Source organism: Musca autumnalis, unplaced genomic scaffold, assembly GCF_047663935.1.
Source record: "Musca autumnalis isolate F117 unplaced genomic scaffold, ASM4766393v1 scaffold_4, whole genome shotgun sequence".
Classification (NCBI taxonomy): Eukaryota; Metazoa; Arthropoda; class Insecta; order Diptera; family Muscidae; genus Musca; species Musca autumnalis.
In genome coordinates, this window is record NW_027411977.1 from 213,322,933 (window position 1) to 213,350,359 (window position 27,427).

The following is a 27,427-nucleotide window of genomic DNA, read 5'->3' on the forward strand; positions in this document are numbered from 1 at the left end:
ATTCTGTAAGGGAGATACCGAAAAAGGGATGTTCGACATATTCCTTTTTGGAATTTTATGTATGTATGTTTGCAAGTAATTGTACGATGGGCAAAGTTTCACCCAAACTCGTATACTCACTTCGTAAGTAATCGTGTCCCTCAGTAATTTCAGCCATTATTTTTAGAAGTATGCACGTGCACCCGAAAACTTGTACAATCATAATAGGAGTCGCGATCCGCTAAATGTCATTAAACTACAATTTTGCGAAAATTTTGAAATGTTGGTAAATATCCGAATTTAGTCAGTCCATGTCTGCAGTGAAGAGTCATATTTTCACCTCGGTGGATTCGTCAATAAACAGAATTACCGCATTTGGGCGAAGCATAATCCAATACTGATTGTCGAAAAATCAATATACAAACATATTAGGCCATTCAGATAGCTACTGTGAGTGGTGTTCGGTATTATGAGATGATATGACCGGAATTGGAAGATTTGGATGCAAGATATGTGGTTTCAACAGGACAGTGGCACTTGCCACGTAGCTACCGAATCAATGGCTCTTTTGCGTGACAAATTCAATGCCGTGTTATCTCACGCAGTTGCGATGTCAATTGGCCCCTCATATCATGTCATTTGGTTGCTGCTGTTCTATCGTTGGTGTTATTTTAAGGAAAAAGGTGTGCATCGATAAGACAACAACATTTCAAGAGACAATGGATGAGATAATGCGCAACATTAACGGCATGGAAACTCAATTATAATCCAAAATATTGAACATTGGATGGAGGTGTGCAGCAGAAATCACGGTTGTCAATAAGGAATCATAATTAAGGATATGAAATTATTTTCTAAATAATTTATGTTTTAATTAATTCTCTTTCGAGTTGAGCTGTAAGGCCTTTAGAGATACATTGAAAAATTAGGAGTCTACCGAAGTCCCACGCATCCAACCATTACACTACGTTTCACGGGTGGTAAAGCCGATCTTCAGGTGTATTAGGATGTTGTTTTTGTGGCAGACGAAGGCAAAGCTTGGAAACTAGTATATATATCGCACTTCATTAGATAAATGCATATGCGAAATTATGTCAGTTAATTGAAACTCCAAACTGGCTCATGCTGAAATTATTTTTTTATTTTTGCCTTATTAAGGCGAAGGCCATTTATAGTGATATTTAATTAATTCTATTTCGAGTTGAGCTGTAAGGCCTTTAGAGATACATTGAAAAATTAGGAGTCTACCGAAGTCCCACGCATCCAACCATTACACTACGTTTCACGGGTGGTAAAGCCGATCTTCAGGTGTATTATATTTATGTTTTATTCAAAATCAACATGGGTGCTTAAAATGTTACCACCTTTTATAATCAACATTTCTGGATAGAACTTTATATGATTTTGGAATCATAATATTCGAATCGTATATCAAGAATCGTCAAGCACCTGGTACGATAATATTCCATTTTTAATACATTTTTGAAGGCATCCTTTATTATCCAGAATAAATTGTTTCCTTCATATTGAGAATTCTCGTTTAAATTTCACATCATTTCATACAACATTTCCATTAATAAACCCTTTTCAAGGAAACAAACACTTCATAAAATACTCGTATCCACCCATCTAATGGAAATAGCATCCTTCCTAAGGCTATTTGCGTTGAATTGCTGTAAGACAATCGCAGGGAGGAACAAACAAACAAACGCACGGTACCAAAAACGACACTGACTGCAGTAATTAAACTTTATTTACGATAACGCATAATCAAGTAATTGTATTTATGCAGTTAATCTTAAAATTTATGTTTTAGCTCACAAATGAACTCATTATTATGCAGAAGAAGAATAGTTAACTCTCATACTTATGGTTAAGTAGGGTAAGAGGGAAGGATGGCGAAATGAAGTGAATCGATTTTAAGAGTTCATGGAAAAAATAAATATAAAGAGTTTAGGAATGTGGCATTCTTAAAAATCTTCCAGGGTACTTAAATTCGATTTAAAATGCCACCATTCCTAAAGGATATTTTTATCTTTCAAAATCATAGCTTATGAGGATGTAAGGTATCCTTCCCTCATTTCTGCTCATCAGGGTTTTTGCATTGTGAAACTTACTTTAACCCTTTCCTCATTTACCCACTCATCTTCATCTTCCCTTCCGCAAAATAACATCCTTCCGCCCGCTTTCAATTCAAATAGCAGAGGACTGACTATAAAATATTTTCTTCATTTCAACAATTGATGCTAGTAAAAATTATTTGCTTCAGTGCTGATGTTTGTCTTTGCAGGATTCTGCTTTTACTGTTGCAGGAAAAGGAAGGAGAACAAACGAACAACAACAAAAAATTGAGGAATAATAACACCAACACGGAAAGACATAATTAAAGGATTCAAAAGGATTTGTTTTATTAGCTGTTGTTGTTGTCCTTGTTGCTTTACTTAGTGATGGTAATGTTGGCTGCTGGTGTCTCTGTTGGGTTTTTGTATGCAGCCGAAACACGAAACTTTTATCAGATTTTCAAGAAAGTGTTTATGACTCAATAAAAAGAACGTGGGGGGAGCTGGGGGTAATTTTTCGACACACTCAGAAATAAGGTGATGGTTAAAAATAAAAGTTTTGATTTTTTTGATTTCGATCATAAAATAAAAATAAGCCTGGTTAAAGTGGTATAAAATTTAATAAAGTTGGCGTCGATATAACGGAGTTAATTTTAAAGCCAAAGGCAATTGTTTGATTTTGAGGTTATGTGGAGTTTTAGGCAGGTGTAAAATTGTAACGTTCTTTTTATCGGAGTTTTATGGGATTTTTGTTGTGTAAAAACAAATGTAGAGGTAATAACTTTTGACAACATTTGGAAATGATCTCGCCAGACCTGGACAACGCACAGAGGGGAAACATAGGCCTAAAGTTGCTCAAAACTCAAAATATGAAAATCGTTTTTTTAAGAAAAAATTTTTATAAACGGCAACCAGACTCTTTTCTACATGTGTTATAGCCATCCTCGACTTTGTAAGATTAACCAATCCAATGCAGCAGTCGATTGAACTCAGCCATACTGAAAACAAAAAGTAAATTTTCGAAAACTAAGAAATTAGGTGAACTTTAAAATGACATTATTTTCGCGAAATTTTATATTTTTCAAGATTTATTGTTTTTGTACAGTCTCAGAACAAGATTAGCATTTAAAATTTTCAGATTGTTTTTTCATCTTTGCTCTTTAATAATGGTGATACATATCCTCTTTATGAAATTTTTTTTATGATAATTTTTAAGATTACTACAATTTCAATAGTGAAAAAGTCTATTTCCCCGTCGTTTCCCGACCATAGTTTCTTCTAATGTTTTATGCGCTTGAGTCTCAAATATCAGATTCAATCATAAAAAATTGCGCATATTTGCGCCATTCCGAAAAAATCTAATTTTTCTCAACTAAAATATGAAATATTTTTATATGGAATTGCAAGGTTTACTCACACTAAACTTTTTTCCGCCTTATAAACAGGGCTCTTATTTATCAGACTAAATCAACACCTATCAAATATGTTTGCATTATTCAGAAACATTCACGGCTTTTCTCATGTGAATTGAGAAAATTTTAATTTATGTAAGTTTCAAAAAATAAAATTTGGAATGAAATATATGTATATGAGACCATATATACATCTGTACCGATTTGTTTAAAAATTGGCACAATGTTTTTTTAGGCTAGTTCAGGTTGCATGTGTCAAATTTCAGTGATTTTGGTGCATTTTTAACTCATCTCAGATGCGAATATATATGGGAGCTGCATCCAAATCTGGACCGATTTTCATTATTTTCTATAGGATTAATCCTTGTACAGAAGATAAGCTTCGTGCAAAATTTTATATCAATCCGACTGTAAATGAGCTTTCTAGGGCTTTTGATCAACTTTTAACACACATTTCCCCTCTGTGCAACGTTCCAAAACTCAGTTTGTATAGAATATTTTTAAGTGATTACAGCCAGTTGTTGAGCTCAACCAAACCATTTTCGAGCCTTTTGGTTTTTGCAGAAATTAAGCAAACATTTAAACTTCCAAACTTTTATCTGAAATACATAGCATAAGTATCAACTTACCCTGATATAAAGAATAAATTGAATCGTCATGTGGATTCAACCACATTTCATAATCGTAGCCTATAAATAAAAAAATAAATAAATAAATACAAACAAACTATAAAATGAAATAAATATAAATAAAAATATAATTACGAAATTAAAAATAAAATTATATGTAAAGCCGAAGAAAGTATAATTAAAAAAAAAATAAAAAAATGTGAAATGTAAAATAATATATAACAAAATAAATTGTCCAAATAAACAAAAAAGCACTGTCTTCGGACTTTCTTAAGAAAGTTTTTAGAAGTGCTCATAGGACGTGGATTTTTTAAAGAATATTTTTTGAAGTACCCAAAGGACGTGGATTTTTTAAAGAATATTTTTTAAAGTACCCAAAGGACGTGGATTTTTTAAAGAATATTTTTTAAAGTACCCAAAGGACGTGGATTTTTTAAAGAATATTTTTTAAAGTACCCAAAGGACGTGGATTTTTTAAAGAATATTTTTTAAAGTACCCAAAGGACGTGGATTTTTTAAAGAATATTTTTTAAAGTACCCAAAGGACGTGGATTTTTAAAGAATATTTTTTGAAGTAGCCAAAGGACGTGGATTTTTTAAAGAATATTTTTTTAAGTACCCCAAGGACATGGATTTTTTAAAGAATATTTTTTGAAGTACCCAAAGGACGTGGATTTTTTAAAGAATATATTTTAAAGTACCCAAAGGACGTGGAATTTTTAAAGAATATTTTTTTGAAGTAACCAAAGGACGTGGATTTTTTAAAGAATATTTTTTTGAAGTACCCAAAGGACGTGGATTTTTTAAAGAATATTTTTTTGAAGTACCAAAAAGGCGTGGATTTTTTAAAGTATATTTTTTGAAGTACCCAAAGGACGTGGATTTTTTAAAGAATATTTTTTGAAGTACCCAAAGGACGTGGATTTTTTAAAGAATATTTTTTGAAGTACCCAAAGGACGTGGATTTTTTAAAGAATACTTTTTAAAGTACCCAAAGGACGTGGATTTTTTAAAGAATGTTTTTTAAGTACCCAAAGGACGTGGATTTTTTAAAGAATGTTTTTTAAAGTACCCAAAGGACGTGGATTTTTTAAAGAATATTTTTTAAAGTACCCAAAGGACGTGGATTTTTTAAAGAATATTTTTTAAAGTACAAAAAGGACGTGGATTTTTTAAAGAATATTTTTTAAAGTACCCAAAGGACGTGGATTTTTTAAAGAATATTTTTTAAAGTACCCAAAGGACGTGGATTTTTTAAATAATATTTTTTAAAGTACCCAAAGGACGTGGATTTTTTAAATAATATTTTTTAAAGTACCCAAAGGACGTGGTTTTTTTAAAGAATATTTTTTAAAGTACCCAAAAGACGTGGATTTTTTAAAGAATATTTTTTAAAGTACCCAAAAGACGTGGATTTTTTTAAAGAATATTTTTTAAAGTAACCAAAGGACGTGGATTTTTTAAAGAATATTTTTTAAAGTACCCAAAGGACGTGGATTTTTTAAAGAATATTTTTTAAAGTACCCAAAGGACGTGGATTTTTTAAAGAATATTTTTTGAAGTACCGAAAGGACGTGGATTTCTTAAAGAATATTTTTTGAAGTACCCAAAGGACGTGGATTTTTTAAAGAATATTTTTTAAAGTACCCAAAGGACGTGGATTTTTTAAAGAATATTTTTTAAAGTACCCAAAGGACGTGGATTTTTTAAAGAATATTTTTTAAAGTAACCAAAGGACGTGGATTTTTTTAAAGAATATTTTTTAAAGTAACCAAAGGACGTGGATTTTTTAAAGAATATTTTTTAAAGTACCCAAAGGACGTGGATTTTTTAAAGAATATTTTTTAAAGTACCCAAAGGACGTGGATTTTTTAAAGAATATTTTTTGAAGTACCGAAAGGACGTGGATTTCTTAAAGAATATTTTTTGAAGTACCCAAAGGACGTGGATTTTTTAAAGAATATTTTTTAAAGTACCCAAAGGACGTGGATTTTTTTAAAGAATATTTTTTAAAGTACCCAAAGGACGTGGATTTTTTAAAGAATATTGTTTGAAGTACCCAAAGGACGTGGATTTTTTAAAGAATATTTTTTAAAGTACCCAAAGGACGTGGATTTTTTAAAGAATATTTTTTAAAGTACCCAAAGGACGTGGATTTTTTAAAGAATATTTTTTAAAGTACCCAAAGGACGTGGATTTTTTAAAGAATATTTTTTTAAAGTACCCAAAGGACGTGGATTTTTTAAAGAATATTTTTTAAAGTACCCAAAGGACGTGGATTTTTTAAAGAATATTTTCTAAAGTACCCAAAGGACGTGGATTTTTTAAAGAATATTTTTTAAAGTACCCAAAGGACGTGGATTTTTTAAAGAATATTTTTTAAAGAATATTTTTTAAAGTACCCAAAGGACGTGGATTTTTTAAAGAATATTTTTTAAAGTACCCAAAGGACGTGGATTTTTTAAAGAATATTTTTTAAAGTACCCAAAGGACGTGGATTTTTTAAAGAATATTTTTTAAAGTACCCAAAGAACGTGGATTTTTTAAAGAATATTTTTTAAAGTACCCAAAGGACGTGGATTTCTTAAAGAATATTTTTTTGAAGTACCCAAAGGACGTGGATTTTTTAAAGAATATTTTTTAAAGTACCCAAAGAACGTGGATTTTTTAAAGAATATTTTTTAAAGTACCCAAAGGACGTGGATTTTTTAAAGAATATTTTTTAAAGTACCCAAAGGACGTGGATTTTTTAAAGAATATTTTTTAAAGTACCCAAAGGACGTGGATTTTTTAAAGAATATTTTTTAAAGTACCCAAAGGACGTGGATTTTTTAAAGAATATTTTTTAAAGTACCCAAAGGACGTGGATTTTTTAAAGAATATTTTTTAAAGTACCCAAAGGACGTGGATTTTTTAAAGAATATTTTTTAAAGTACCCAAAGGACGTGGATTTTTTAAAGAATATTTTTTAAAGTACCCAAAGGACGTGGATTTTTTAAAGAATATTTTTTAAAGTACCCAAAGGACGTGGATTTTTTAAAGAATATTTTTTAAAGTACCCAAAGGACGTGGATTTTTTAAAGAATATTTTTTAAAGTACCCAAAGGACGTGGATTTTTTAAAGAATATTTTTTAAAGTACCCAAAGGACGTGGATTTTTTAAAGAATATTTTTTAAAGTACCCAAAGGACGTGGATTTTTTAAAGAATATTTTTTAAAGTACCCAAAGGACGTGGATTTTTTAAAGAATATTTTTTAAAGTACCCAAAGGACGTGGATTTTTTAAAGAATATTTTTTAAAGTACCCAAAGGACGTGGATTTTTTAAAGAATATTTTTTAAAGTACCCAAAGGACGTGGATTTTTTAAAGAATATTTTTTAAAGTACCCAAAGGACGTGGATTTTTTAAAGTACCCAAAGGACGTGGATTTTTTAAAGAATATTTTTTAAAGTACCCAAAGGACGTGGATTTTTTAAAGAATATTTTTTTAAGTACCCAAAGGACGTGGATTTTTTAAAGAATATTTTTTAAAGTACCCAAAGGACGTGGATTTTTTAAAGAATATTTTTTAAAGTACCCAAAGGACGTGGATTTTTTAAAGAATATTTTTTAAAGTACCCAAAGGACGTGGATTTTTTAAAGAATATTTTTTAAAGTACCCAAAGGACGTGGATTTTTTAAAGAATATTTTTTAAAGTACCCAAAGGACGTGGATTTTTTAAAGAATATTTTTTAAAGTACCCAAAGGACGTGGATTTTTTAAAGAATATTTTTTAAAGTACCCAAAGGACGTGGATTTTTTAAAGAATATTTTTTAAAGTACCCAAAGGACGTGGATTTTTTAAAGAATATTTTTTAAAGTACCCAAAGGACGTGGATTTTTTAAAGAATATTTTTTAAAGTACCCAAAGGACGTGGATTTTTTAAAGAATATTTTTTAAAGTACCCAAAGGACGTGGATTTTTTAAAGAATATTTTTTAAAGTACCCAAAGGACGTGGATTTTTTAAAGAATATTTTTTAAAGTACCCAAAGGACGTGGATTTTTTAAAGAATATTTTTTAAAGTACCCAAAGGACGTGGATTTTTTAAAGAATATTTTTTAAAGTACCCAAAGGACGTGGATTTTTTAAAGAATATTTTTTAAAGTACCCAAAGGACGTGGATTTTTTAAAGTACCCAAAGGACGTGGATTTTTTAAAGAATATTTTTTAAAGTACCCAAAGGACGTGGATTTTTTAAAGAATATTTTTTTAAGTACCCAAAGGACGTGGATTTTTTAAAGAATATTTTTTAAAGTACCCAAAGGACGTGGATTTTTTAAAGAATATTTTTTAAAGTACCCAAAGGACGTGGATTTTTTAAAGAATATTTTTTAAAGTACCCAAAGGACGTGGATTTTTTAAAGAATATTTTTTAAAGTACCCAAAGGACGTGGATTTTTTAAAGAATATTTTTTAAAGTACCCAAAGGACGTGGATTTTTTAAAGAATATTTTTTAAAGTACCCAAAGGACGTGGATTTTTTAAAGAATATTTTTTAAAGTACCCAAAGGACGTGGATTTTTTAAAGAATATTTTTTAAAGTACCCAAAGGACGTGGATTTTTTAAAGAATATTTTTTAAAGTACCCAAAGGACGTGGATTTTTTAAAGAATATTTTTTAAAGTACCCAAAGGACGTGGATTTTTTAAAGAATATTTTTTAAAGTACCCAAAGGACGTGGATTTTTTAAAGAATATTTTTTAAAGTACCCAAAGGACGTGGATTTTTTAAAGAATATTTTTTAAAGTACCCAAAGGACGTGGATTTTTTAAAGAATATTTTTTAAAGTACCCAAAGGACGTGGATTTTTAGAGAATATTTTTTAAAGTACCCAAAGGACGTGGATTTTTTAAAGAATATTTTTTTGAAGTACCCAAAGGACGTGGATTTTTTAAAGAATATTTTTTTGAAGTACCCAAAGGACGTGGATTTTTTAAAGAATATTTTTTTGAAGTACCCAAAGGACGTGGATTTTTTAAAGAATATTTTTTTGAAGTACCCAAAGGACGTGGATTTTTTAAAGAATATTTTTTTTGAAGTACGCAAAGGACGTGGATTTTTTAAAGAATATTTTTTTGAAGTACCCAAAGGACGTGGATTTTTTAAAGAATATTTTTTTGAAGTACCCAAAGGACGTGGATTTTTTAAAGAATATTTTTTAAAGTACCCAAAGGACGTGGATTTTTTAAAGAATATTTTTTTGAAGTACCCAAAGGACGTGGATTTTTTAAAGAATATTTTTTAAAGTACCCAAAGGACGTGGATTTTTTAAAGAATATTTTTTGAAGTACACAAAAGACGTGGATTTTTTAAAGAATATTTTTTAAAGTACCCAAAGGACGTGGATTTTTTAAAGAATATTTTTTAAAGTACCCAAAGGACGTGGATTTTTTAAAAGAATATTTTTTGAAATACCCAAATGACGTGGATTTTTTAAAAGAATATTTTTTGAAATACCCAAATGACGTGGATTTTTTAAAAGAATATTTTTTGAAATACCCAAATGACGTGGATTTTTTAAAAGAATATTTTTTGACGTGGATTTTTTAAAGAAAATTTTTTGAAGTACCCAGAAGACGTGGATTTTTTAAAAGAATATTTTTTGACGTGGATTTTTTAAAAAAATTTTTGAAGTACCCAGAAGACGTGTATTTTTTAAAGAATATTTTTTGGAGTACCCAAAGGACGGGGATTTTTAAAGAACTTTTTTTGAACTACCCAAAGGACGTGGATTTTTTTAGAGAACATTTTTGGAATTTTTAAAGACATTTTTTTGAAGTACGCAAAGGATTTTTTGAAGAACCCAAAGGACGTGGCCTTTTAGAAATAATTTTTTTGAAGTGCCCAAAGGACGTGGATTTTTTAAAGAATATTTTTTGAAGTACCCAAAGCACGTGGATTTTTTAAGAATATGTTTTGAAGTACCGAAAGGACGTGGATTTCTTAAAGAATACTTTTTGAAGTACCCAAAGGACGTGGATTTTTTAAAGAATATTTTTTTGAAGTACCCAAAGGATGTGGATTTTTTAAAGAATATTTTTTTGAAGTACCCTAAGGTCGTGAATTTTTTAAAGAATAGTTTTTTTTGAAGTACCCACAGGAAGTGGAATTTTTAAAGAATATTTTTTTGAAGTACCCAAAGGACGTGGATTTTTTAAAGAATATTTTTTAAAGTACCCAAAGGACGTGGATTTTTTAAAGAATATTTTTTTGAAGCACCCAAAGGACGTGGATTTTTTAAAGAATATTTTTTTGAAGTACCCAAAGGACGTGGATTTTTTAAAGAATATTTTTTTGAAGTACCCAAAGGACGTGGATTTTTTAAAGAATATTTTTTAAGGTACCCAAAGGACGTGGATTTTTTAAAGAATATTTTTTAAAGTACCCAAAAGACGTGGATTTTTTAAAGAATATTTTTTAAGGTACCCAAAGGACGTGGATTTTTTAAAGAATATTTTTTAAAGTACCCAAAAGACGTGGATTTTTTAAAGAATATTTTTTAAGGTACCCAAAGGACGTGGATTTTTTAAAGAATATTTTTTAAAGTACCCAAAAGACGTGGATTTTTTAAAGAATTTTTTTAAAGTACCCAAAAGACGTGGATTTTTTAAAGAATTTTTTTAAAGTACCCAAAGGACGTGGATTTTTTAAAGAATATTTTTTAAAGTACAAAAAGGACGTGGATTTTTTAAAGAATATTTTTTAAAGTACCCAAAGGACGTGGATTTTTTAAAGAATATTTTTTAAAGTACCCAAAGGACGTGGATTTTTTAAAGTACCCAAAGGACGTGGATTTTTTAAAGAATATTTTTTAAAGTACCCAAAGGACGTGGATTTTTTAAAGAATATTTTTTAAAGTACCCAAAGGACGTGGATTTTTTAAAGAATATTTTTTAAAGTACCCAAAGGACGTGGATTTTTTAAAGAATATTTTTTAAAGTACCCAAAGGACGTGGATTTTTTAAAGAATATTTTTTAAAGTACCCAAAGGACGTGGATTTTTTAAAGAATATTTTTTAAAGTACCCAAAGGACGTGGATTTTTTAAAGAATATTTTTTTGAAGTACCCAAAGGACGTGGATTTTTTAAAGAATATTTTTTTGAAGTACCCAAAGGACGTGGATTTTTTAAAGAATATTTTTTTGAAGTACCCAAAGGACGTGGATTTTTTAAAGAATATTTTTTTGAAGTACCCAAAGGACGTGGATTTTTTAAAGAATATTTTTTTTGAAGTACGCAAAGGACGTGGATTTTTTAAAGAATATTTTTTTGAAGTACCCAAAGGACGTGGATTTTTTAAAGAATATTTTTTTGAAGTACCCAAAGGACGTGGATTTTTTAAAGAATATTTTTTAAAGTACCCAAAGGACGTGGATTTTTTAAAGAATATTTTTTAAAGTACCCAAAGGACGTGGATTTTTTAAAGAATATTTTTTAAAGTACCCAAAGGACGTGGATTTTTTAAAGAATATTTTTTGAAGTACACAAAAGACGTGGATTTTTTAAAGAATATTTTTTAAAGTACCCAAAGGACGTGGATTTTTTAAAGAATATTTTTTAAAGTACCCAAAGGACGTGGATTTTTTAAAAGAATATTTTTTGAAATACCCAAATGACGTGGATTTTTTAAAAGAATATTTTTTGAAATACCCAAATGACGTGGATTTTTTAAAAGAATATTTTTTGAAATACCCAAATGACGTGGATTTTTTAAAAGAATATTTTTTGAAATACCCAAATGACGTGGATTTTTTAAAAGAATATTTTTTGAAATACCCAAATGACGTGGATTTTTTAAAAGAATATTTTTTGAAATACCCAAATGACGTGGATTTTTTAAAAGAATATTTTTTGACGTGGATTTTTTAAAGAAAATTTTTTGAAGTACCCAGAAGACGTGGATTTTTTAAAAGAAAATTTTTTGACGTGGATTTTTTAAAAAAATTTTTGAAGTACCCAGAAGACGTGTATTTTTTAAAGAATATTTTTTGGAGTACCCAAAGGACGGGGATTTTTAAAGAACTTTTTTTGAACTACCCAAAGGACGTGGATTTTTTTAGAGAACATTTTTGGAATTTTTAAAGACATTTTTTTGAAGTACGCAAAGGATTTTTTGAAGAACCCAAAGGACGTGGCCTTTTAGAAATAATTTTTTTGAAGTGCCCAAAGGACGTGGATTTTTTAAAGCATGTTGTTTTAATTTACCCAACTGACGTGGATTCTGTTTATAGAAAAATTTTTAATGTCACATATGGATTGCCTCTTAGGAATTTTTTACTACAGACCGTGACGTCTGTGTTTGTGTGAGTATATTTTTTCATCATGGGATCGGCAATATATCCCGGAATGCCTGATCCGAGCTCTTTTGGTGCATTGCGATGTTTACAACTTTTTGCAAAAAAAATCGTACAAGAAGCAGAGGAAGAAGATTTGCCTTCCTTATACACCTGTCCAGTACAAATCTATGGGGTAGCAGTAAACTGTGGGACTGCGAAGGTAAAGTTGCTTAGTATGTACACACCGCGGAATATGTACATACTACCTTCCGTTATATGCCCGACATTAGTTCGCTTTTGGAGAGCAAAAATTGCCTGGTGTTTTCCCGATGAATGAAAACAATATTCTGATCATCGCCTGCGTAAAAAGACAACCCGACTTCATAAACTCTGACCGCTATACCTGAACTGAACCATACTTACCAGAAGCCTGGAAAGTGGGCAGGGTGTCTCCGTTACTGAACGCAAATAAGGATGCCAGCAAAGGTTAATCTTCCCGTTGTCGCAAAGATTATAGGAACACAACTTTTCCCCATGATGACGTGCGGTTTCTCAGTTGCCCAACATCAGCATGGATTCCGGCAAATGCACGGCACCACAACAGCATAACACGCCATATCCACACATATCAGTCGAGAATGGAACCGGAGCAGTTATAGCGGCTTTTGACATACCGAAAGTTTCGTATACCCCAAGGCGGGGTTTTATCTCCGGAACTATTTAAATTTTTTGAAGTTCCATACCCTCCAGACGGCATATATGTAGATCGTAATGTATGCATATGACTGACTGTGCGATCTTGACGTTGGGTCCCATCGTCGATGACTTATGTGATGGGTTAAATGCCTACATATTTGACTTAGTGCAGTTCTTTCATCTGAGTAATATAAAAATATCCGCTGCTAAATCCACTGCCACATTGTTCACAACCTTTACGGCTGAAATGAACATATTGGTCAATGGTGCCCTGATTCCGACCACTAATTACCCCAAGATATTGGGTGTAAGATTCGAGAGCATGGCTAAGTAGTCCCGGCAATCCACAGGTACTTGTGACAAGATCAGAATTCGGAACAAGTTTCTCAGGTCACTGGCAGGCACAACTTGTGGTTCTTGTGGTTGATAGGAGGTTTCTAAAAGAATTAAGTCTGTAGAAGAACTTCAATATATCGTCCGTCAGTAGATGATGTGAAAAGGACGCTCTATTAAAGATCTTTAAGGGGGTTTCTGTCTGTATAAGAGACCTTCATCCGATTTTTTGCATATTGACGTAATCTTCACAACAGGTATTCGTTGGGCTTCTTATTTCTTTAAATTTAAAAATATGTACCCGAGTATAATACACATTCCAATTTAATATATACATTTTCAAAAACCCCTTCAAAAATATTTCTAATCACTTGATTATTTTCTTTATCTTCTGTAAAATCTCCGTAACCACTATCCAGCCCAAAAACCCGATAAGAATTCATACTTCAAATTTCAAACATAAACACAAAATTGACAAGTAACATCCTACTTTTGAAGTAATCTGCAAACACCAGCAGTAACTAACAGCTTTATATCCAATGGAAAGCAAATCAAATGCTTACAAACAGATGATGATGATGGCAAAGAAGAAGACCGAGAGTTGTCAGAAGTTGTGTGAGACATGCAACGATGACGACGATGGGTCATTGTACCCCATCCTTAGAAGCCGTTGCTACACATGCTACGCTTGTTTTGCAATGTTCAAGTTGTCATCTATTTTATGTAGAAATGTAGGAGTCTGCAATGCCAGTCAGTTTGTCAGACAAACGCACTCTCGCACACACATACACATATGCTTATATGCCAATCCACTTCATGTGGCAGCTGGCAGGCAGCTTTTGTTCTCCAATCGTAACAGAAAATAGCAAATGATGCAGTTTTACAATAACATCAGAAATTGTACGTAAATTCCTCCAACACCCAACCACCCACTGGCACCCTTTATCCCCCTTTCGCCATCACAACACATATACATAGAAGTTTAATTTGGTATGTGGTTTACTGTCAACTTCAAATAAACGTGCAACACAACAACAACTGCAACAACAACAACAGCAATAGAAATTACAATGACAATATTGTAACATTCAATTGCGTATCCTTTGAACCATAAAGTCAAGCCATACTGCAATGGCATTCTCGTTATCTTTTACATGGGAGTTATAGAATGAATGGCCTTCCAATTGTCTCTACCGAGCTTTGTGAGTGAGTCAGGGTGTTGAGTATGAATATTTTTTTCTGAATGGGCGTATGCGTATAAAGTCCAGAGGACAATGTGCGTAGTATACCATGTTCATCAGTAGGTACGTATGTAGGCACATTCTTTGTATTGAAATAAATGTCCAAGCAATACATGTTAAACATGTTTATTTTAGAAAATAAACGATTCATTTAAAATGAAATTTATACAAATTGTAACAATGCACCGAGGTTGCACTGCATTGCATGAGTAGCAATGGACACGTTGATGACTCAGTTGAGGTCAATGAAAGGGTTCAAAACTCTTTAGAAAACTCTATAAAGCATACGTATACAAATTTTAAATTTTTAACAAGGACCAAAAGACTAATACGTGGATTTTTAAAGAATATTTTTCCAAGGAACAAAAGACCAATAAACGTGGATTTTTAAAGAATATTTTTCCAAGGCACAAAAGACCAATAAACGTGGATTTTTAAAGAATATTTTTCCAAGGAACAAAAGACCAATAAACGTGGATTTTTAAAGAATATTTTTCCAAGGAACAAAAGACCAATAAACATGGATTTTTAAAGAATATTTTTCCAAGGAACAAAAGACCAATAAACGTGGATTTTTAAAGAGTATTTTTCCAAGGAACAAAAGACCAATAAACGTGGATTTTTAAAGAATATTTTTCCAAGGAACAAAAGACCAATAAACGTGGATTTTTAAAGAATATTTTTCCAAGGAACAAAAGACCAATAAACGTGGATTTTTAAAGAATATTTTTCCAAGGAACAAAAGACCAATAAACGTGGATTTTTAAAGAATATTATAATATTATTATATAATAATATTTTCCCAAGGCCCAAAATACCAATAAACGTGGATTTTTAAAGAATATTTTCCCAAGGACCAAAATATCAATAAACGTGGATTTTTAAAGAATATTTTTCCAAGGAACAAAAGACCAATAAACTTGGATTTTTAAAGAATATTTTCCCAAGGCCCAAAATACCAATAAACGTGGATTTTTAAAGAATATTTTCCCAAGGACCAAAATATCAATAAACGTGGATTTTTAAAGAATATTTTTCCAAGGAACAAAAGACCAATAAACTTGGATTTTTAAAGAATATTTTTCCAAGGAACAAAAGACCAATAAACGTGGATTTTTAAAGAATATTTTTCCAAGGAACAAAAGACCAATAAACGTGGATTTTTAAAGAATAATTTTTCCAAGGAACAAAAGACCAATAAACTTGGATTTTTAAAGAATATTTTTCCAAGGAACAAAAGACCAATAAACGTGGATTTTTAAAGAATATTTTCCAAGGAACAAAAGACCAATAAACGTGGATTTTTAAAGAATATTTTCCCAAGGACCAAAATATCAATAAACGTGGATTTTTAAAGAATATTTTTCCAAGGGAACAAAAGACCAATAAACTTGGATTTTAAAGAATATTTTCCCAAGGCCCAAAATACCAATAAACGTGGATTTTTAAAGAATATTTTCCCAAGGACCAAAATATCAATAAACGTGGATTTTTAAAGAATATTTTTCCAAGGAACAAAAGACCAATAAACTTGGATTTTTAAAGAATATTTTTCCAAGGAACAAAAGACCAATAAACGTGGATTTTTAAAGAATATTTTTCCAAGGAACAAAAGACCAATAAACGTGGATTTTTAAAGAATATTTTTCCAAGGAACAAAAGACCAATAAACGTGGATTTTTAAAGAATATTTTTCCAAGGAACAAAAGACCAATAAACGTGGATTTTTAAAGAATATTTTTCCAAGGAACAAAAGACCAATAAACGTGGATTTTTAAAGAATATTTTTCCAAGGAACAAAAGACCAATAAACGTGGATTTTTAAAGAATATTTTTCCAAGGAACAAAAGACCAATAAACGTGGATTTTTAAAGAATATTTTTCCAAGGAACAAAAGACCAATAAACGTGGATTTTTAAAGAATGTTTTTCCAAGGAACAAGAGACCAATAAACGTGGATTTTTAAAGAATATTTTTCCAAGGAACAAAAGACCAATAAACGTGGATTTTTAAAGAATATTTTTCCAAGGAACAAAAGACCAATAAACGTAGATTTTTAAAGAATATTTTTCCAAGAAACAAAAGACCAATAAACGTGGATTTTTAAAGAATATTTTTCCGCGGACCAAAAGACCAATAAACGTAGATTTTTAAAGAATATTTTTCCAAGGAACAAAAGACCAATAAACGTGGATTTTTAAAGAATATTTTTCCAAGGAACAAAAGACCAATAAACGTGGATTTTTAAAGAATATTTTTCCAAGGAACAAAAGACCAATAAACGTGGATTTTTAAAGAATATTTTTCCAAGCACCAAATGACCAAGAAGCGTGGATTTTTAAAGAATATTTTTCCTAGGAACAAAAGATCAATAAACGTGGATTTTTAAAGAATATTTTTCCTAGGAACAAAAGATCAATAAACGTGGATTTTTAAAGAATATTTTTCCAAGGAACAAAAGACCAATAAACGTGGAATTTTAAAGAATATTTTTCCAAGGAACCAAAGACCAATAAACGTGGATTTTTAAAGAATATTTTTCCAAGGAACAAAAGACCAATAAACGTGGATTTTTAAAGAATATTTTTCCAAGGAACAAAAGACCAATAAACGTGGATTTTTAAAGAATATTTTTCCAAGGAACAAAAGACCAATAAACGTGGATTTTTAAAGAATATTTTTCCAAGCAACAAAAGACCAATAAACGTGGATTTTTAAAGAATATTTTTCCAAGGAACAAAAGACCAATAAACGTGGATTTTTAAAGAATATTTCTCCAAGCAACAAAAGACCAATAAACGTGGATTTTTAAAGAATATTTTTCCAAGGAACAAAAGACCAATAAACGTGGATTTTTTAAGAATATTTTTCCAAGGAACAAAAGACCAATAAACGTGGATTTTTAAAGAATATTTTTCCAAGGAACAAATGACCAAGAAGCGTGGATTTTTAAAGAATATTTTCCCTAGGAACAAAAGATCAATAAACGTGGATTTTTAAAGAATATTTTTCCTAGGAACAAAAGATCAATAAACGTGGATTTTTAAAGAATATTTTTCCAAGGAACAAAAGACCAATAAACGTGGATTTTTAAAGAATATTTTTCCAAGGAACCAAAGACCAATAAACGTGGATTTTTAAAGAATATTTTTCCAAGGAACAAAAGACCAATAAACGTGGATTTTTAAAGAATATTTTTCCAAGGAACAAAAGACCAATAAACGTGGATTTTTAAAGAATATTTTTCCAAGGAACAAAAGACCAATAAACGTGGATTTTTAAAGAATATTTTTCCAAGCAACAAAAGACCAATAAACGTGGATTTTTAAAGAATATTTTTCCAAGGAACAAAAGACCAATAAACGTGGATTTTTAAAGAATATTTTTCCAAGGAACAAAAGACCAATAAACGTGGATTTTTAAAGAATATTTTTCCAAGGAACAAAAGACCAATAAACGTGGATTTTTAAAGAATATTTTTCCAAGGAACAAAAGACCAATAAACGTGGATTTTTAAAGAATATTTTTCCAAGCAACAAAAGACCAATAAACGTGGATTTTTAAAGAATATTTTTCCAAGCAACGAAAGACCAATAAACGTGGATTTTTAAAGAATATTTTTCCAAGGAACAAAAGACCAATAAACGTGGATTTTTAAAGAATATTTTTCCAAGCAACAAAAGACCAATAAACGTGGATTTTTAAAGAATATTTTTCCAAGGACCAAAATACCATGACCAAAAGACCAATAAACGTGGATTTTTAAAGAATATTTTTCCAAGGACCAAAATACCATGACCAAAAGACCAATAAACGTGGATTTTTAAAGAATATTTTTCCAAGGACCAAAATACCATGACCAAAAGACCAATAAACGTGGATTTTTAAAGAATATTTTTCCAAGGACCAAAATACCATGACCAAAAGACCAATAAACGTGGATTTTTAAAGAATATTTTTCCAAGGAACAAAAGACCAATAAACGTGGATTTTTAAAGAATATTTTTCCAAGGACCAAACTACCAATAAACGTGGATTTTTAAAGAATATTTTTCCAAGGAACAAAAGACCAATAAACGTGGATTTTTAAAGAATATTTTTCCAAGCAACAAAAGACCAATAAACGTGGATTTTTAAAGAATATTTTTCCAAGGACCAAAATACCATGACCAAAAGACCAATAAACGTGGATTTTTAAAGAATATTTTTCCAAGGACCAAAATACCATGACCAAAAGACCAATAAACGTGGATTTTTAAAGAATATTTTTCCAAGGACCAAAATACCATGACCAAAAGACCAATAAACGTGGATTTTTAAAGAATATTTTTCCAAGGACCAAAATACCATGACCAAAAGACCAATAAACGTGGATTTTTAAAGAATATTTTTCCAAGGACCAAAATACCATGACCAAAAGACCAATAAACGTGGATTTTTAAAGAATATTTTTCCAAGGAACAAAAGACCAATAAACGTGGATTTTTAAAGAATATTTTTCCAAGGACCAAACTACCAATAAACGTGGATTTTTAAAGAATATTTTTCCAAGGACCAAAATACCATGACCAAAAGACCAATAAACGTGGATTTTTAAAGAATATTTTTCCAAGGACCAAAATACCATGACCAAAAGACCAATAAACGTGGATTTTTAAAGAATATTTTTCCAAGGACCAAAATACCATGACCAAAAGACCAATAAACGTGGATTTTTAAAGAATATTTTTCCAAGGACCAAAATACCATGACCAAAAGGCCAATAAACGTGGATTTTTAAAGAATATTTTTCCAAAGACCAAAATACCATGACCAAAAGACCAATAAACGTGGATTTTTAAAGAATATTTTTCCAAGGACCAAAATACCATGACCAAAAGACCAATAAACGTGGATTTTTAAAGAATATTTTTCCAAGGACCAAAATACCATGACCAAAAGACCAATAAACGTGGATTTTTAAAGAATATTTTTCCAAGGAACAAAAGACCAATAAACGTGGATTTTTAAAGAATATTTTTCCAAGGACCAAACTACCAATAAACGTGGATTTTTAAAGAATATTTTTCCAAGGACCAAACTACCAATAAACGTGGATTTTTAAAGAATATTTTTCCAAGGACCAAACTACCAATAAACGTGGATTTTTAAAGAATATTTTTCCAAGGACCAAACTACCAATAAACGTGGATTTTTAAAGAATATTTTTCCAAGGACCAAACTACCAATAAACGTGGATTTTTAAAGAATATTTTTCCAAGGACCAAAATACCATGACCAAAAGACCAATAAACGTGGATTTTTAAAGAATATTTTTCCAAGGACCAAAATACCATGACCAAAAGACCAATAAACGTGGATTTTTAAAGAATATTTTTCCAAGGACCAAAATACCATGACCAAAAGACCAATAAACGTGGATTTTTAAAGAATATTTTTCCCATGACCAAAAGACCAATAAACGTGGATTTTTATAGAATATTTTTCCCATGACCAAAAGACCAATAAACGTGGATTTTTAGAGAATATTTTTCCCATGACCAAAAGACCAATAAACGTGGATTTTTAAAGAATATTTTTCCCATGACCAAAAGACCAATAAACGTGGATTTTTAAAGAATATTTTTCCAAGGACCAAACTACCAATAAACGTGGATTTTTAAAGAATATTTTTTCCAAGGACCAAAATACCAATAAACGTGGATTTTTAAAGAATATTTTTCCAAGGACCAAAAAGTCCAATAAACGTGGGTTTTTAAAGAATATTTTTCCAAGGACCAAAAAATCCAATAGACGTGGATTTTTAAAGAATATTTTTCCAAGGACCAAAATACCAATAAACGTGGATTTTTAAAGAATATTTGTCCAAGGACCAAAATACCAATAAACGTGGATTTTTAAAGAATATTTTTCCAAGGAACAAAAGACCAATAAACGTGGATTTTTAAAGAATATTTTTCCAAGGAACAAAAGACCAATAAACGTGGATTTTTAAATAATATTTTTCCAAGGAACAAAAGACCAATAAACGTGGATTTTTAAAGAATATTTTTCCAAGGAACAAAAGACCAATAAACGTGGATTTTTAAAGAATATTTTTCCAAGGAACAAAAGACCAATATACGTGGATTTTTAAAGAATATTTTTCCAAGGAACAAAAGACCAATAAACGTGGATTTTTAAAGAATATTTTTCCAAGGAACAAAAGACCAATAAACGTGGATTTTTAAAGAATATTTTTCCAAGGAACAAAAGACCAATAAACGTTAAAGAATATTTTTCCAAGGAACAAAAGACCAATAAACGTGGATTTTTAAAGAATATTTTTCCAAGCAACAAAAGACCAATAAACGTGGATTTTTAAAGAATATTTTTCCAAGCAACAAAAGACCAATAAACGTGGATTTTTAAAGAATATTTTTCCAAGCAACAAAAGACCAATAAACGTGGATTTTTAAAGAATATTTTTCCAAGGAACAAAAGACCAATAAACGTGGATTTTTAAAGAATATTTTTCCAAGGAACAAAAGACCAATAAACGTGGATTTTTAAAGAATATTTTTCCAAGCAACAAAAGACCAATAAACGTGGATTTTTAAAGAATATTTTTCCAAGGAACAAAAGACCAATAAACGTGGATTTTTAAAGAATATTTTTCCAAGGAACAAAAGACCAATAAACGTTGATTTTTAAAGAATATTTTTCCAAGCAACAAAAGACCAATAAACGTGGATTTTTAAAGAATATTTTTCCAAGCAACAAAAGACCAATAAACGTGGATTTTTAAAGAATATTTTTCCAAGCAACAAAAGACCAATAAACGTGGATTTTTAAAGAATATTTTAACAAGCAATTTACCTATTTACCAATAGACCAAGGAGGTTGTTATTCCCTCTCAATAATCCCCCTTAATCCCGTTTATATGATGTCTTGTTCCCACAATCTCAGTTGTAGTTACTGCTTCTGCTACATAAAGCTGTTGTTGTTCTTCTCTTGTTATGTAGTTTTCTGCTGTCATGTCGTAATAGTGGTTGTAATATTTTGTAACGTATACGACGCAATATGCGGCAGACAGGTAAAAATAACAACATTTTTACCTTGTTTGGCAAATAGCCACAGCATTACTGTGGATGCATCAGCATCCATACGCAACATTACGCACAATGGTTGCTCTGTAATGGTTTGTGGGTGGAAGGATGAACAACACGTTTAAATTATATGAACCACAAAACAGCCAACTGCAGTGCAAGCAAGCAAACAAACAACAATAACAACAAAGTTATGGCTTGGTTTGGCCCAGGTGTTAGTAACTCGAAAGTTATAGGTTTGGCAATAAGCCAGACATTTTATTATGGGGGGCATAGGTGAGAATACTTGTTGTAAAATCTCAGTGGCGACAAATTAAATTAAAATTATTGTTCGAATGGCATGGGACTTCAGGTGTCTTCGAGAGGTGGTTGCTATTAGGACCCCAGATATTGTGAATATGCCTGGAATCAAGGAAATATTAAGGACCAAATGAGCCTCCACAAATTTTTTGTAAATTTTGGAGGCCCAGCTAACTAATCATTTAAGTCTGGATTATGGTAGGATTTCGAAGTATTAAATTGTATACAAAATAAGTTTTGACTACATATTAAAACATTAACACACATATGGACTCTCCTTTTTTATGCCACATTTTATTTAATAGCCGCCAAATATAACTTTTCAAAGCCAGCCAAACCAACAATATCGCGCCATTACCACACACACACCCAATAGCAGAAAGCCAAACAAACCACTCTCTCACACACGTGTAATAAATAATATTGTAAAATTTGTTTCAAAAATCCCTGCAAACAGCAACAAAAACTTCCTTATTTACAAGGGTGAATGTGTTACAACTTATGTTAAAACTGACAGGTAAAAAAATGTTTATGAGCGTGTAATGGTTAACAGCTCACATGTAGCCTAGCCGCCGCATACATGGTGTCGTAACAAAAACTAACTTAAAAAACGTAACAATACTAACAAGTGTTGTTGTGTAACTCTATTAAAAACAGCAACTGAAGGATAAAGTCAAGTTAATGTTTTTCGCTAACAAATTGTCCAACAAACAAGTTGCAGTAAAACAGCAAACTAGCTGTCGGAAACCGTTCCCCTTGTACAAAAATTGCAAAACCCCACCACCCTCAGAGAAACGGCTGTGGCTTTTAGGACGCATAAAAGTTTGCCAAGCCAAAAAATTGACGCCGCCAATGTTGTAAACATTAGCGGATGTAAATGTTTTGTAAGCAACTTCAAAGCTATGCAGATCAGAAGAAGGAGGAATAGTGGGGAAAAGTTTACATGTGTTATTCTATCATGGTTAAAGAGATTTTCTAGTCATTAGACGTTTGGAAAAAAATCTTCAGCAGGGCAGGAAATTATTCTCTAAAAAACCACGCTCCTAGCACTAGCATCTAAGGCTATCGGCTTATAAAAATATTCTTTAAAAAAACACGCTCCTAGCACTAGCATCTAAGGCTATCGGCTTATAAAAATATTCTTTAAAAAACCACGCTCCTAGCACTAGCATCTAAGGCTATCGGCTTATAAAAATATTCTTTAAAAAACCACGCTCCTAGCACTAGCATCTAAGGCTATCGGCTTATAAAAATATTCTTTAAAAAACCACGCTCCTAGCACTAGCATCTAAGGCTATCGGCTTATAAAAATATTCTTTAAAAAACCACGCTCCTAGCACTAGCATCTAAGGCTATCGGCTTATAAAAATATTCTTTAAAAAACCACGCTCCTAGCACTAGCATCTAAGGCTATCGGCTTATAAAAATATTCTTTAAAAATCCACGCTTCTTGGTCAGTTGGTGTTTGGAAAAATATTCTTTAAAAATCCACGCTTCTTGGTCAGTTGGTGTTTGGAAAAATATTCTTTAAAAATCCACGCTTCTTGGTCAGTTGGTGTTTGGAAAAATATTCTTTAAAAATCCACGCTTCTTGGTCAGTTGGTGTTTGGAAAAATATTCTTTAAAAATCCACGCTTCTTGGTCAGTTGGTGTTTGGAAAAATATTCTTTAAAAATCCACGCTTCTTGGTCAGTTGGTGTTTGGAAAAATATTCTTTAAAAATCCACGCTTCTTGGTCAGTTGGTGTTTGGAAAAATATTCTTTAAAAATCCACGCTTCTTGGTCAGTTGGTGTTTGGAAAAATATTCTTTAAAAATCCACGCTTCTTGGTCAGTTGGTGTTTGGAAAAATATTCTTTAAAAATCCACGCTTCTTGGTCAGTTGGTGTTTGGAAAAATATTCTTTAAAAATCCACGCTTCTTGGTCAGTTGGTGTTTGGAAAAATATTCTTTAAAAATCCACGCTTCTTGGTCAGTTGGTGTTTGGAAAAATATTCTTTAAAAATCCACGCTTCTTGGTCAGTTGGTGTTTGGAAAACTATTCTTTAAAAATCCTTGTATATTGGTCTTTTTATCCTTAGAAAAATTTTTTTTTTAAATCCACGTTTATTGGTCTTTTGGTCCTTATAAAAATATTTTTTAAAAATCCTCGTTTATTGGTCAGTTTGCGTCCTTGGAAAATATTCTTTAAAAAATCAAACCTCAGTACGATTGAGAACTGTTTTTCTATAGAAAAAATCCACAATAGGTCTGAGGACTATAGAAAAAAATCCTGAGTACGACTGATTATTGTCCTCAGTATAACTGAAATTCCTCAAAAAAATTATTCACTACGTCTGAGGACTGTTTTTCTATAGAGAAAATCCTCAGTACGTCAGTACTTCTGAGGACTGTTTCACTATGAAAAAATATCCGTATAGTTGTTCTATAGAAAAAATTCCACAGTATGTCTGTGAACTATTTTTCTATAGAATAAAATTATCAGTAGATCTGAGGACTGTTTTTCTATAAAACTGTTTTTTTTTTTTTAAAGAAAACAATCCCTCTTTATCTCAGAGGTCTGATGACTGTTTATACCCTCAGCCTTTAGGCTATAGAGGGTATTTACACTTTAATACGACCAAAAATGTGCCTCATCGAAATAATGGTTTTAGACCCCAAGTAGGTTTGTACGATATCCGTTTCAGACAATTTAGAGTAGATCGAGCAATGTCCGTCCGTCTGTCTGTCTGTCTGTCTGTCCGTCTGTCTGGCTGGTGCGCACGATAACTCTCGAACGGATCAAACGATTCGGTTCAAATTTTGGGTATCGAAATATTTTGTCCAGATTTGATTTAAGTTCGAAGATGGGCCATATAGGTCCACCTCTTCAGGTACCACCCCCACAAAGGTTCCAAAATGTTCGGAAAATTTGTGGGCACGATAACTCTTGAAGGAAGTAACCGATTTGGTCCATACTTTGCACATCGTGAAATTTCTACCAGACTTAGATAAGGTTCCAATATGGACTTAATCGGCCAACTGCTTCGGGCACCTCCCACACAAAATTTTGGATAAGTTCAGTTTAGGACTAGCTCTCGAATCGCTTTGATTTTTGTTGCAACAACTTGTATTCACTTCCCCCCATACGAGGGTACAAGTTTCATCAGGTGCAAGTCCATACTTCCTGAGAAAATGGCCGGAAAGTTGCAAAAAGCCCCTATGACACCTTGTGTAGTGGTTGAAGCGCAAGATAACCCTAAAACGGATCAGTCGATTTGGTCCAAATTTTGGCATTCGTAATATTTTATCAAAACATAGTTTAAATTCGCAGATGCGCTATATCTGTCCACTCCTTCAGGTACCTCCCCCAAATCTTCCAAAATGTTCGGAAAAAATTCACGGGCAAGTCCATGTTTCTTGGGAAAACAGTCCGAAAGGTGTAAAAACCCCCTATGTCATCATATGTGGTGGTCGGAGAGCGCGATAACTCTCGAACTGTTTAACCGATTTGGTCCAACATCTGGTCTTCGTAATATTATATCCTAACTTAGTTTCATGGGCCATACCGGTCCACAACTTTCGGTACTTCTCCCCAATATTTCAAAAAATGTATGTAAAATGCTAGGACGATAACACTTGAATGGGGAAAACAATTTGGTCCAAACTTTGGATTTCCTAATATTTTAGTTTAACTTCTAAAGTGGCCCATATCGGTCCTCCCTAAGGGTACCTGCCCTACAAAAGTTCAACATTTGTGTCTTAGTGCAGTTAATTCCTAATCAACATTTTTGTCGGCAAGTTCAAATGTCCAAAAAGGGCCACAAAATTCTAAAGAGACCTTAAATGCATTCTATCTGCCCGGAGGTGAAAGTTTCGCTTCACATTGACTGAGGGTATCTATCTGTCGGCAAAGCCGACTGACACTTTTTTACTTGTTTTCTATAGAAAAAAATTCCTCAGTACGTCTGAGGACTGTTTGACGGCTGTTTTTCTATAGATAAAAAATTCCTCAGTAAGTCTAAGGACACTTTCTCTATAGAAAACAATTCCTCAGTATGTCTGAGGACTGTCTTTCTATACAGAAAATTCCTCAGTAGGTCTGAGGGTTAGTTTTTTTAAAGAAAAAAATCCTCAGTACGCCTGAGGACTTTTTTCTATAAAAAATCCTCAGTACGTCTGAGGACTGTTTTTCTAACAAAAAAAATCCTCAGTACGTCTGAGGACTGTTTTTCTATACAGAAAATTTCTCAGTAGGTATGAGGGTTGGTTTTTTTATAGAAAGAAAATTCTCAGTAAGACTGAGAACTGTTTTTCTATAAAAAAAATCCTCAGTACGTCTGAAGACTGTTCTTCTATAAAGAATATTTCTCAGTAAATCCTCAGTTCGTCTGAGGACTGTTTTTCTATAGAAAAAATTCCTAAGTACGTCTGAGAACTATTTGTCTATAGAAAACAATTTCTCAGTACGTCTGAGGACTGTCTTTCTATAGAAAAAAATCCTATGTACTACTGAGGACTATTTTCCTATAGAAAGAATCCTCAGTACGTCTGCGGACTGTTTTTCTATAGGAAAAATTCTTCAGCACGTCTGGGGACTGCTTTTCTATAGCAAAAATTCCTCAGTACGTCTGAGGACTATTTTTGTATAGAAAAAAATCCTCAGTAAGTCTGAGGGCAGTTTTTCTATGGAAAAAAATTCCTCAGTAAGTCTGAGGACAGTTTTTATATAGAAAAAAATTCCTTAGTAAGACTAAGGACTTAAAAATTCCTATGTACTACTGAGGACTGTTTTTCTATGGAAAAAAAATTCCTCAGTAAGTCTGGGGACAGTTTTTCTATAAAAAAAATTAATCAGTTCGTCTGTGGACTGTTTTTCTATAGAAAAAGTTCCTTAGTACGACCGAGGACTGTTTTTCTATAGAAAAAATTTTCTCAATAACACTGGTGACAGTTTTTCTATAGAAAAACAGTCCCCAGTAGTACTGAGGCCCCTCAGTACAAATCCATGTTTATTGGCCTTTGATCATAGGAAAAGAATATTCTAAAGATCCACGTTTATTGGTATTTTGGTTCTTAGAAAAATATTTTTTAAGAATCTACGTTTATTGATATTTTACCTCGCCTTAAGGCAATTCTGAAAAATTTTGTGAAAACTTTAAATATCTTTCTCGGAACACCAATCAGAAATGAGCAGAAAAACATGCAATCCAAACACACCACCCAAGGGACATTTTGATGTTGTCCACTTAAGTATCCTGCTGCCGGCATAAACATTCAAAAAGTTAATAAAATTTTATGAAATTACCTCAGTAAAGTAAAGCGAACACCTTACGATTGGACAAATGAAGCGTAACACCGAAGAAGAAAAAAATTAAAGTGCCTTCAAGG

General features: G+C 31.6%; 1 protein-coding gene across 1 annotated transcript in view; it reads right to left on the bottom strand.

The window, feature by feature from the left end:
* The window catches only part of LOC141403221 (uncharacterized), a 456,033-nt gene that overhangs the window by 191,277 nt on the left and 237,329 nt on the right, over positions 1 to 27,427 (bottom strand). The window contains exon 3 of the mRNA XM_073985406.1: positions 4,081 to 4,140. Within this exon, the coding sequence (XP_073841507.1) occupies positions 4,081 to 4,140 (60 nt within the window). The remainder of the gene's footprint in view (positions 1 to 4,080; positions 4,141 to 27,427) is intronic.